A 13,961-nucleotide genomic window follows, 5' to 3' on the forward strand; every position below is an offset into this window, starting at 1 on the left:
GGCGCTGAAACAGATTGCATGCCATCCACGGACCCAGGAGAGGAGAGAGGCCAAAGTACCCATCGAGTAGCCAGATTTGTCACAGATCTCCATGTATGTGTATACTCAGCTGGGTCTCACGACCTTTAAGACATCTTCTATCCTCATAGTCTCCATCACACTTGGTGCTCAGATCTTTAAACTTTTAACAACAGAGAACAGAGTGTTTATAATCTAAAATGGCAAATTTTGAGATATAATGTGATAATGGCCAAGAGATAAATATGACATTTGAGATATAATGTAATAATGGATAAGAGATACATAAAGTGTTAATGAAATGGCCAAGAAACACTGAATAGAGCAATGAAATCTACAAAAATACACACAGATATCTGAACATTCAAACTTTTCTGCCTCTAAAGTACCTGTCATAACACTAGAAGAGGATGCAGGGTGGGTAGAAAGTTTCTACTTTCCTATAGATTTTATTCCATTTTTTAGAAACTAACCACATTTAATATTTGTTAGTGCATTTGTTTATTTTGAAACAGTGTATATAATAGAGCCTCAATAAAGGTGCAGAACATAGTAGTTTACATGTTTACTGGATTTTAATTTAAATCTTGCTTATTAATTAAACCCACATACAAACTGTTCTCTGAAAAGGCAGTCAGAAGGCATTGGTTGGCTTCCTCTTTCCAAGTGGGCATCTTCTGTGTGGTCCAACAAAGAGCTATTACTCTTGCCATTTACGCTAGATTCAAGACACTACCATAGTGCTGGAAATGTGTTTTGAAGAAAGATAATATTTTTACCCACAAAACTTGAAAATTGGTAATGTTTGGTGCTGACAAGGGTGTAGGAAATAGGCACTCATGTACTTTCAGTAAGAGTGGGAACTATTTAAGCCTTTTTGGAAAAAATGCATCCTATAAGAGAAATAAAAGCACAAGTTCTTATAGTGGCAAATACTGAAGCCAACTCATATGTTCATTAGGAAAATAACTGAAATTATAGCGTTCACACACTGTGGAAAATTAGTTATCTCAAAAAAAAAAAACACCACTAGATAGATCTCTATGTACTGATTAAAAAAGTGCCCATGATATTTTTAAGTTCAATAAATTGTGAAGTAATGAGCAAAATATGATACTTTGTTCACACAAAAACTGAAATCTAAAAGAGCCAGAACGGTATATAATATTTTACCTTATCCGTGCATATCATTCGATGGTTCTGATGTTAAAGAATCTTCCTGCAGTGCAGAAAACCCTGGTTCAATCCCTGGGTTGGGAAGATCCCCTGGAGAAGGGAATGGCAACCCACTCCAGTATTCCTGCCTGGAGAATTCCAAGGACAGGAGAGCCTGGTGGTTTATAGTCGGTGGGGTCACAAAGAGTCAGACACAACTGAGTGACTAAATAGTTTCACTTTCATCATTCCAGAAATATATATATATATGTATTAAACTTTCTATTTTGGGTTATAAAAGCAATATTTAGAAGATGAATATACTGTTGAACCTTGAGGAGGACTCCTATTGGGTATAAAAAATATTTTATTTTTATGGGACATTTGATTTCCTTAAGTGAGTTAACTTGTTCTCAGTGGAATTGGGAATTAATACTCTAAGACTTAAATTTCTAGCCTGTTTTTAATTTCAGTTTATTAATATTTTATTTCATTTGTGTGAGCATATTATTTCCTCAGGTCAGATATCAACCCTATCCTAATTTCTTGATAGTTAGAAACCAATAAAGATTTAATCAGAGAAATCTGTGACTGAGCACGCATGCATAGGGCAAAGTGTGCATTTGAATCAGCTGGCGGTGTTTTAATATTTTAACAACTTCTATAAATGTGACAAAATTCAGTTTCAAAAGTTTTTTTAAAAGAATGTTTATTTTTGAATTGGAAAAAATAAGAATTTTCAATCATCTCAAACACGTAAAGAAAAGTACGTTTTCCTACTGTACTCAACATGTCAGAAAGTATAAAATATGATCTCTAAAGTTTTTACTATATGTTTCTCTTATGTTGTTTTAGTATACAGTTATTTGTCTTGCAAGTGCATTTGTTACTCAATGCCTAGTATATTGTTGCTAAAGATATTCTATAGAGGTAGCCTTGCAGAGATTTTTTTTTGTTCTAAAAATAGCTTGTACACTTTTATTCCATAGAAAGCATTAGGAACTTAGCCCTATTGAGAATTTATTTCTTGCAAGTACTGTCAAAATCCTGGGTGAATTTATTTCTATATAATTATATCATATTTTATGTTGGGGCTAAAATAGACATGTGTAATCCATCAGTATGAGTTCCTTTGCCTGGATAAATGAATCAGCAAAGTCACCTGAATAAGTCATTTTCATTTTCAGCTCAGTTTTGTGGAAGTCAACTGCTCTCACACACCTTTTCTCTCCATTCATCACTGACCGTATCTTTACTTCAGACACTATTTCTGTGTTAGTCTTCCTTGGTTGAATTATGTGGGGCTTTCCATGGGAAATGTTTTTCATATTATATTTGTTGTTCTAATCTGTGTCAAAACAAGAATTCCTGTAACTACTGTGTCTTTATTTTGAACCTAAAGGATTTCATGAATTTTGAAACCTTCAGAGAACTGGGTGATGATGCAACTGGGTGAATTCACAAGATGATTTATTATATTGATTGTTTTTTAGAGTTTGCATTTAGCTGTACATGGTCCCTCATTGGAGAAAATAGACATAATAAATTTAATTTTTGTATATCTTCCTTGCTTTTCAGAAAATAAATACTGCTGGAACCAGTAATGCAGATGTCCCTTTGGCTGAGCCCGGAATGTACCAATTGGATATTACATTAAGAAGGGGTCAAAGTTTAGCTGCCCGAGATCGAGGAGGTAAGTACAGTGTCACCTGGAAGCTTATTCTCCGTATTTTTGACAAACTTTGTTTTCCTTGTGGTTTCTTAAGTTAAAAAAGATCAACTGTAATATGAATTTTAGAAGTCTGGGTTCAATGATGTGGCTCAAAATGTCTGACGCCAGTGACCATGGAGGAAGAGGTTATGATACAAGTTTGAAAACTCTGGACTCAGCCCAGACAGTGAGGTCCCTGTCACACTGCTGGCATTATATATAATTAGTGACAGAATCAGTTGAGTAGATGAAGCACACATTTGAAGCCATATTGGAATTCACCTTTTCACAGACCAGAAATTCTTTTTGCTGCATATTTGCTCCATTGAATCTCATAAAACTGCACAATCTAGGACTAACATCTCACCAAAACTTTGGATATTCCCATCATGGAATTTTCTTAAATTTGGCTGGACCTGGCAATAATCCCATGGTGGATTAACAGGATTTTGTAGGCCATGATGAAAAGGAAGACAAGGCAAATACTCTTTAGTTCCCGGATTGCATATCCCAAGGCTATCTCCTGATGAACTAGCTTGGGGTACATTAATTATTCCTTGAACCCTAATTAGGAGCAGGACAAAAGGTAGACCCTAAACAGACTTTCTAGCATCTTTTGCATGTTTCAAGCTTCCAGATATGGAGATCTGAAGGCCCTGAGGGCCCACATTCCTAAAGGAAACTGAGTTTGAATTTAACTCCTCCCACTGAGAAGGAGGAGAGTTCCTTAGCCTCTAACTCCTAGTCAGATAACCCTGAGTGCTCGTGGCATCACAGGATCTCATTTTTTCTTCTCCTACCCTAATTGACATCCGCACTTAGGAAGTGAAAGGAAGCAAACAAGATCACAGCCGGTTAGTCATGTCTGACTACCTGCGACCCCATGGACTGTAGCCCACCAGGCTCATCTGTCCATGGGGATTCTCCAGGCAAGAATACTGGAGTGGGTTGCCATTCCCTTCTCCAGGGAATCTTCCCAACAAAGGGATTGACACTGGGTCTTCTGCATTTGCAGGTAGGCTCTTTACCATCTGAGTCACCAAAGAAGCACCTCCTATCTCTACAAACATAAAATAGAGAAAAAGATTAATGTACAGTGGGGTTTTTAAGATTAGAAATGATACAAATAATAGTTTTAAGTAAAAACTAGTAAATGTCAGAATATTCTTAATGAATGAAGGTATGATTAGAAAAGTTAGAATTTAAACACAGGGGAATTTTGATAATTAACCATCTGGTTGGCAGGTGATGGTTCATGGGGTTGCAAAGAGTTGGACACAACTGAGCAATGAACACTTTTAGTTTTTTCTCTTTTAGTAGCTGAAGACAAATATTCTTGGAATTGAAATGGTGGTCTCAAAAGAAGTTACAGTTAACTTGGAGGAAAAAAATAATGTTATTAACGTAGTATTTCACTATGGAATTGAACCAGGCATCAGGTGATCAAAATTTTAGATCTTGATGTGTCCTCCCAATAATATTAAATACATAAGCACATAATTATTTATTGCAAATTTTTTGTAGTTACAAAATGCCCATAAATAGAAGAGATGGTTAAATAAGCCTTAGTACATTTGCAGGATGAAATAATATGCAACTGTAAAATAAATAAGAAAAATCTCTAGGAACTAATAAGAAAAGAGTTACTGGATTTATTAATAAGTGAAAAGTCAAAGTGCTAAGAATAGCAACAGTATGAAACTTAGGTGAGAATGGAGTATAAGGGATTATGCATTATCTGTTCATTTCTTCAAAAAGAAACATCAGAAGTAAAGTCCAGAAACAGATGAGACTGATAACATACACAGTATCTGTAAGGATAGGTGTTTAGAATCTAGGACAGGAACGGGGTAAAAAGGGTAAGGAAGAAGTTTACTGACATTTTCTTCAATGAACTTTCTTATATGGTTCTAGCTCTTTAACGACAGCAGTATTACAGAAAGGAATGACTGAGTAGATGGATAGATGGATGGATAGATTCCCACATCCTGGTTGATATTTAACCATAACCGCACCTCAGGGGGATGGGGAATAAAGCAACTAATCTAAGTGATTAAGTAAAACCATATTTGGATTATACACTGTAAAACTCAAGACAAAAGAACTGGATATAACTAGTGTACTTCAAAGCATGATTGTCAATTCTGAAACTACTTACTGAATATACTAGGAATGAACAACTCAGTAAATATATTGTAGATGAAAGAGCCAGATTTCTTACTGTTGGAGAAAGAAGTTACATACATGGAATGGGAGAAAGCTGGAAGGTACCTTGTTGTGTTAGAAAGGCAGCAGTGGGAACTTATGGCTTCTTATATATGCAGATAGAAATTAAGATGGATGGGGTGTGTATAATCTATCTGCTGAGAGGACCTAGAAGCCATCACAAAGTGGAAATCTGTACACTTTTGGCCCAGATCTTTGTTTCTAAATATAATTCCCCCATAAAAGTAAGGAGGGCTCCTGGTGAAATGGTTGATTGCGGAACTAGGGCAGGGAAAGTACAAGACAAGCCTAGGACATTTTGCAGTGCCAAAAAATAAAGTACTCAAAAATGGATGGCAGGATGTCAAAACGAAAAAGGAGCCAACTTAAAGGCGTTCCTGATGATCAAAGCTGGTACATTTCGGCAACAAAATAAATAGTGGTAATAATAAATTATAACACATAGTATAATATAGATGTCTGAGCTCATAGATAATTGTGTATCATGATAGATACATAATTGAATAAATATATAAGCGTGGGATAAGGTAAAGCTTTTCCTTATGGCGGAATTCTAATGAACAAATTTAGATGTGAAAATAGGAATAGGAGATCACCTTTTGACAAGCCTCACTGTAATAATTATTATAGGCAATAATCATCCATTGATGCTAATTTTGACAAGCACCACTGTAATAATTATTATAGGCAATAATCATCCATTGATGCTAAAATTGTTATTTAGTCTCTTAGTCATGTCTGATTCTTTGTGACCCCATGGACTGTAGTCAGCCAGGTTCCTCTGTCCATGGGATTTCCCAGGCAGGAATACTGGAGTGTGGGTTGCCATTTCCTTCTCCAGGGGATCTTTGCGACCCAGGGATTGAACCTGTGCCTCCTACATTGGCAGGTGGATTCTTTACAGCTGAGCTACCAACTATATATGCAAGATTATGATGAGAAACTGGCCATTTGCATCATTTCAGAGTATTTCTCCCACAAGATATGTATGAATTACAAAGGGGAAAAGGTTACTTTACAGTACAAAAACTTGGAAGACATCCTTTTAACCAAGTGCAAAGTTAACATCAGCAGTAATGAGACCAACAGACATAATGGACCTCCTGATGTGATGCGTTGAGAAAGGTACATCCTGTCTGTGGCATTCTTGTCAGCAATGCATAAAGTCAATGTCATCCTGAGAAAACATCAGGCAAACTCTGGCAACATATGATGCCAGTAATCTGAGCTACTTAGCAGCTGTCCTTTGGGCAAGGCACGCACCATCTTGTTCTACCATTCATGACTTCACGGTTGTGGGTCTGGATGGCATCGTGTGTGTACCACTGTCTTTCTTGTAGTAGCAAATTATTCTCTATAGACAGCTCTGTCCAAAATAGGAACTTTTTAAAGATAAAATGAGACGGCCATGTTCCTAAAAAAAAGGGAGAGAAAATACGACTTTCCAGAAGTGAAGACTATCCCAAGTGTTTAAAATGCAAACTGTCTCCCAGCTTCACTGTCTTACTCACTTGCCTGACATTTGTGAAGCTTTTATTTGGTAGATGTGAGAGGAGATACATAAACAGAGGAAACAGCCTGAGTTAAGTTTGGGATTGATTAAAACATCGTAGATTCACCTGTAAATAACAGATGCTGCTAAACATATGATTGGATAGATAGCACTGGGACATGTATATATGATAATTAGATGGAGACGGGTAGTTCACAGAGAGAAAACAAGCGGGGAAACACCATGGTCTTGTGGGAGTGCAGTTTTGCGATTATGAGTGTGGAACTGGAGAAGGAAAGGAAAATGGGAGAGCTGCTGGTTCAGGGAATGTCAAATAGCATCTGAGATAAATTGGGTGAGGGAGTGCGAAAAATTATTGCAATTTTAAGACTAAATGATGGCTGGGCACCTTGTGGATTTTGGGGAATGTGATGATAGGCAAAAATATTTGTGTAACTGTTAGAATTAGCAGAAACTGCACTCTCTTGTTATTTATTACCTTGATACCCTCACCTACTGCCCAGCAAAACCCAAATGCCTGTGTCTTCCATGTCCCGTGTCACCCTTGCACTAGATAATGGAAGGGAAAACTCATTTCAGCCATCCCCATGGTCACTAGAAGGTTGTTTGAACTTTATATCAGAATTTTTATACATAGTAGGCACTGAGCAGTCGTAACTGGCCGTCCTTCTTCCACTTTTATAACCTGTTTTACAGAACAACCAGATAGCTTTGGGGAGTGCTACTACTTTTTCCTATGTTTTATTATACCTGCTTTAAACAGCCTCATGGACCAGAAAGCACATGACCTTGGAGAGTCAGTCATACATAATTTCAAAGCCAATCTCCACATTTTATTAGCTTTGTGACTTTGAGTGAAATGTGCAGTCTCTCTTTGCAACTGCAGGGTTCCAGATTTAGCAAACAAAAATACACAATGCCTTGGGTGGTTTTTCTTGGTTGGCTATTCAGTGCGGTATGTGAGACCTTAGTTCCCAGAACATGAATGTGAAAGTCACTCAGTCGTGTTCAACTCTTTGTGACCCCATGGACTGGATAGTCCATGTAATTCTCCAGGCCAGCATATTGGAGTAGGTAGTCTTTCCCTTCCAAGGAGCAAGTGTCTTTTAATTTCATGGCTGCAGTCAGCATCTGCAGTGATTTTGGAGCCCAAAAAAATAAAGTCTGACACTGTTTCCACTGTTTTTCCATCTATTTCCCATGAAGTGATGGGACCAGATGCCATGATCTTTGTTTTCTGAATGTTGAGCTTCAAGCCAACCTTTTCACTCTCCTCTTTCACTTTCATCAAGAGGCTTTTGAGTTCCTCTTCACTTTCTGCCATAAGGGTGGTGTCATCTGCATATCTGAGGTTATTGATATTTCTCCCAGCAATCTTGATTCCAGCTTGTGCTTCTTCCAGCCCAGCGTTCCTTATGATGTACTCTGCATATAGGTTAAATAAGCAAGGTGACAATATACAACCTCATGCTATGAGTTGACTCACTGGAAAAGACTCTGATGCTGGGAAAGGTTGGGGGCAGGAGGAGAAGGGGACGACAGAGAATGAAATGGCTGGATGGCATCAACGACTCTGTGGACATGAGTTTGAGTGTACTCCGGGAGTTGGTGATGGACAGGGAGGCCTGGCGTGCTGTGATTCATGGGGTCGCGGAGAGTCGGACACGACTGAGCGACTGAACTGAACTGAACTGAGTCTTTCCCTTCTCCAGGGGATCTTCCCAACCCAGGAATCGAACCCAGGTATCCTGTATTGCAGATGGATTCTTTACCAGCTGAGCCACAAGGGTAGTTCCCAGACCAGGGATCAAACCTATGCCCTCTGTAATGAGAGCATGGAGTCTTAACCACTAGACCACAGGGAAGTCCCAACGCTATGCTTAAATTTGAATTTCAAATAATCCATTATTTTAATGTAAATAAATCTCATGAATCTAATCCACAGTATAATGAATATAGACAATAACATTGTACTATAATTATGTAATGTGATAAATATCATCATAATGATAAATATATTATTATACAATATGTAAATATATCAAAGTAACATGCTGTACATCTTAAGCTTATACAATTTTGCATGTCGAATTTATTTAATGAAAAAGAAATAATACACTACTTGGAGTATTCTTATACTAAAAAATCATTTATTCTTTATTTGAAGTTCCAGTTTAACAGAGTTCCTTGATTTCTCTGGCAGCCCTTTGGCAATAGTTATGCCTAGTTACTTTTCAAAATGCCATTTATATTTTAATTAGGTTTGGCTTTTCAGGACTGTATTATCATCTATCACATTTTGAAAGTCATGTCTTAACAAGATTATTTATGTTGTTAGAAAACTAAGAGCAATCTGTGTAGACATGCCTGCTGAGAGCAAATTCTCTATAATTTAAGTCCTTGAAATTTGTATTGTGGAGGGTGCATTCATTTCCTAGGGCTGCCTTAACATATTACCAAAAACTTGGTGGCTTAAAACAACAGAAGAGTCTTCTCTCAGTTTTGGAGTCTGAGAATAAAAGAAATCAAAGTTGTGGTAGGAAATAGTCCTTCCAAAGACTCTTGCAAAGAATTCTTCCTCTCCTCTTCCAGCTTCCGGTGGCACCAGGCATTCCTTGACTTGGGGCAGCATCACTCCAATCTTTGCTTCCATCTCTACACGGCATTCTCCTCTGTTTTCCTGCCACAAACTTCCCTCCTCTTTCTTTCATACGGATAGCAGTCATTGGGTTTGAGGGCACACCCTAAATCCAGGATGGTCTCATCTCAAGTTCCTTAAGTTAATTTTATCTGCAGAAAGTTCATTTTTTTTTTTGGAAATAAATTATTTGGGGGTCAAAATCAGTATGGTAATACAAGATAATGTAGACAGTTTTGGCAAGAATAACTGTGAAAAGTTTAGCAACTTTGAGCGTTCATAAATCATTTCAGTTCCCTGAGGCTTTGAGAAGTTTTGATTGTTCAAAGATTAGAAAGATCTGGCTGAACTCTAGAGACATTTGATGAAAAAGCCCTTTTCTGAATAAGGTTCATAGGTCCTGGGAGTTAGGACTTGGACACATTCTTTGGGAGGACCCAGGCCAATTCCCTGGAGGAGGGCATGGCAACCCACTCCAGTATTCTTGCCTGGAGAACCCCACAGACAGAGAAGCCTGGTGGGCTACAGTGAGGTCACAAAGCATCAGATACAACTGAAGTGACTGAGCTGCACACACACACAGGGCAGCTCACTACGGAGGACAATTCTTCTCCTCAAATACCAGGAACAAATTTAAATAATAAAAAAGCGATCCACATGAACTTGTTTATTGTGATTCTATTGATAACAGTGTTCAAAATCCGTGCGCCAAGTTAGAGAATCTCATTCACTCCACTCTGAAACCCCTGCGGTCTGCACTGTGACTCTGATGTGTCAGTGTCAAAGGAACGTTTCCCTGTGTTCTGAGAACCGTTTTCAGATTGGAGTAAGAACTTTAGAAACCTGATAGGTGGGAGAGGACTGAGAAGGTTCTCCCCTGAAAAGCTTCTGTTTTCTCACTATTTGGTAAAGCCTCACTAATTGAGAACTTAATACCTGTTTTAAGAAAGCCAGATCTGAGACAGTGAATTAGAAACTTTTTTTTTTCTGTTTCAAAAATGGTCTTGATAAAAGTGAAACATATTCTAAGTGTAAAAATAGCCCTTTTCAGGTTGGATAGTCTGCCAGCAGTTTTATTAGAGTGTGACTTATGAAAACTTTTAGAGATTTATTCACTGAGTGGATAGGCATAGTAATGTTTCTAATATGTATTGTGTATCAGGAGTAATGTTTAATGTGTGCAGATATTTATAATCTGAATAGGACTGGCCATTAGAGTGGCTGCCACCCCACACATTTGTTCACCACTTGGTGTTTAGGGTCCTCTTTGGTTTTGACTCTTGCGAATTTCTTTTATGGTCAGATTGCCATATATCCGGGCTTGCCTGGGGGCAGTTCTGGTTTTTTTGCCTTTTAACTTGCATAATTGCCAATATTCTCTCATTTCACTGTCACAAGGGTCCTGATTTTAGAGACATAGTGTGTACTCATGTCTTAGAAAAAAAATCTTAATCCCATTAAAGTTGATCATAAATTTAAGCATCATGAGTGTTCCTTTTTTTTTCCCAGAAGGAAATTGCAATTTATATCACCAGAGAAAGGTGGGTATCTGAGCAACTCTGAGATACTTTTCTTGGCAGCCCCTTCTTTAGGTTTTAGTCTTTAAACAAGCTATTTTGATCTAGAAAAGGTCTGTCATGTTGCATTTCTCTGCTGAGGTTGTGAATTGTATGTGTTGCTAGTCAATCGATTTTTGCAGTTCTTACAAATGATGGAATCAACTATAGGCTTCTTTTACTCAATATAGGCACAAGCATAAGCAAAGATGTAAGCGTTATACCTTCCACCAGTTTCCTCCCATTGAGAATTTTTTTAATGACAGTGACTCAGTTTTATTGATAGCTTTTTCACTGTGATCTTAAGCCTCTAATATATATATATACACGTAGTATAATATATATCTACTATGTGCATATATACACTTATATGCTTCTGCAGAACACATATGTTCTATTGCGTTTGTCTTGTTTTCATAGGTGCAAAAAAATCACTCATTGACACACAAAGATTCCCTTGTTTCATGTTAACATAGCTAGAGCTATATAATTACTAACACTTCAGAATGAACTTCTACCTTGAGATTTTGTAAATGATTCCTAGACTGTATCTTTTTGCTAGAAAGCTTTTTGTGCTGGTCTTTTTTAATAAATGTCCTGTTTTGGGCTGTTCTGGGTCTTCGCTGCTGCTCATGGGCTTTCTCTGAGTGTGCAGGCTTCCCGTGTGACGGCTCCTCTTGTTGCAGAACACGGGCTCTAGGGCCTGTGCTCAGTAGTTGTAGCGCATAAGCTTAGTTGCCCTGAGGCAGGTGGAATCTTCTGGACTAGGGACCGAACCCATGTCCCCTGCCTTGGCAGATGGATTCTTAACTGCTGGATCACCAGGGCAGTCCTATATTAGTCTTAGCACTTCCTTTATTCTGAGCCAGAGGCAAAGAACCTGGTGGCCGATACCTAGGCTGCCTGTAGTACTGCATACGTGGATGCACGCCTTTCTTCAGAATTCCCACGGTTTGCCAAAAGATGCCATCTTTTAGTGAATGTAAATCCAGAACTCCTTAAGCCATAGAGCAAACACTATACCAATTTCCTGAAGAAACTCCAAAGATGTTTCCACACATGAAATGCTGTCATATCACACCTGGTAACGTTAGGTTCATTTTTAAAGTGCTAGCTCTCCTGCTATTATGATTACAAATTTGCTTTGCCTAATTATTTTTAGATTGGAAGAAGAACCCATTTTTATTTAACCTTTACAAAAATCCACATTGCCATGAAAAGTAAAAAGGCTCACAAAAGAAACTGTGTACAATGCCTGACACTGTTCTCAGGAGTTGATAGACAAGGCCAATTGATACATATCATATTTTCTTCAGAATCTGCATAGACTGTGCCACTGGTGGGTTCTTATTTGAAATATGATTTTATTATTTATAGATGAATTCAATTGATAATAAGTATAATTTAATTCAGCATCTGTAACAAAGGATGATTTTAAGCTTAACATATTTTAAAAGTGCATCTCTGAGTGCCAATATTAGAAATAGTGTCCTTAAATTCACTTGAGGTTAATTAACTTGTATACATAGTGTTCCATATTTAGATTTCTTAAAGGATATTCTCCTCAATGTAAGGATAAAGGAAATTTTATGTATTCGTGCCTTTCAGTGTATTGTGCCTATAGAGAGAATATAAGTTCAGGAACTTAATTATGTGTTCTCTGAAATTCGATCATATGAAGTATGCAAAATTACCTTCTTCATGAGTTTTGAAAGATCGCTGACACCATTTACCAAATAAGAATGGGTATACATTTTTGGTACAACTATTTGATATAGTCAAACCTATATAAGGTTACAGACTCATTAATTAAGATTATTTTAAGAGCCAGCATTCATTCTAGTTAGCACTAAATTAGTCTTCTAAATTTGGAATCAGAGAGACAGTGAAAAGTTCTACTGGGCTTTATTAGTGCTTATCATAAAATAAATCATTAAAAATAATGGCAACAATATTCTAAAGCAAATAACTACAATTGGATGTTTCTTTTTGCTTTTACAAGGTATTATTTCTTTTTCTGTTGATCTTGGTTTAGCAGTCTACTTTCACGAAGTTATCTGGTTTGGGACCAAAATAGTCTTGGAAATCTTAACTTTCAAAGTGTCCTAAATCAGTTGGTCAAGTATTTCTTTTGGTGGAAGTCTCAGCTTGTATTTGTAAACCTCAGCCATGGTTTTATTCTTAGCAGCCTCAACAGTCTTCTCCACCAACTTCTGAGATTTACTTTCTCAGTTCAGTTCAGTCCCTCAGTTGTGTCCAACTCTTTGCGACCCCATGGACTGCAGCACACCAGGCCTCCCTGTCCATCACCAACTCCCAGAGCTTGCTCAAACTCATGTCCATCAAGTCGGTGATGCCATCCAACCATCCCATCCTCTGTCGTCCCCTTCTCCTCTTGCCTTCAGCTTTTCCCAGCATCGGGGTCTTTTCCAAGGAGTCAGTTCTTCAAATCAGTTGGCCAAAGTATTGGAGCTTCACCTTCAGCATCAGTCCTTCCAATGAATATTGAGGACTGATTTCCTTCAGGATGGACTGGTTTGATCTCCTTGCAGTCCAAGGGACTCTCAAGAGTCTTCTCCAAAACCACAGTTCAAAAGCATCAGTTCTTCGGCACTCCTTTCTTTATAGTCCAACTCTCACATCCATACATGACTACAGGAAAAACCATAGCTTTGACTAGAAAGACCTTGTCGGCAAAGTAGTATCTCTGCTTTTTAATATGCTGTCTAGGTTGGTCATAACTTTTCTTCCAAGGAGCAAGTGTCTTTTAATTTCACGAAAAGAATGAAATTTAATTTCACAGACACTGCAGTCACCATCTGCAGTGATTTTGGAGCCCCAAAAAATAAAGTCTCTCACTGTTTCCGTTGTTTCCCCATCTATTTGCCATGAAGTGATGGGACCAGATCTTAGTTTTCTGAATCTTGACCTTTAAGCCAGCTTTTTCACTCTCTTCTTTCACTTCTATCAAGAGGCTCTTTAGTTCTTCTTCACTTTCTACCATAAGGGTGGTGTCATCTGCATATCTGAGGTTATTGATATTTCTCCCAGCAATCTTGATTCTAGCTTGTGCTCAATTCAGCCCCACATTTCTCATGATGTACTCTGCATGTAAGTTAAATGAACAGGGTGACAATATACAGC

The 13,961-nt window shown here is 37.8% G+C and overlaps 1 protein-coding gene across 14 annotated transcripts in view; it reads left to right on the forward strand.

The window, feature by feature from the left end:
• The window catches only part of MCTP1 (multiple C2 and transmembrane domain containing 1), a 384,882-nt gene that overhangs the window by 59,358 nt on the left and 311,563 nt on the right, over nucleotides 1–13,961 (forward strand). For all 14 annotated transcript variants that reach the window (XR_008686400.2, XM_055429387.2, XM_055429393.2 and 11 more), the window contains exon 2: nucleotides 2,752–2,866. Coding sequence is in view for 13 of the 14 variants with exons in the window: in XM_055429387.2 (XP_055285362.1) it covers nucleotides 2,752–2,866 (115 nt within the window). In the remaining variant the exon portion in view is untranslated. The remainder of the gene's footprint in view (nucleotides 1–2,751; nucleotides 2,867–13,961) is intronic.

Source organism: Moschus berezovskii, chromosome 8 (assembly GCF_049115385.1).
Source record: "Moschus berezovskii isolate FMDL1 chromosome 8, NW_MosBer_1.0, whole genome shotgun sequence".
In the NCBI taxonomy this organism is placed as follows: Eukaryota; Metazoa; Chordata; class Mammalia; order Artiodactyla; family Moschidae; genus Moschus; species Moschus berezovskii.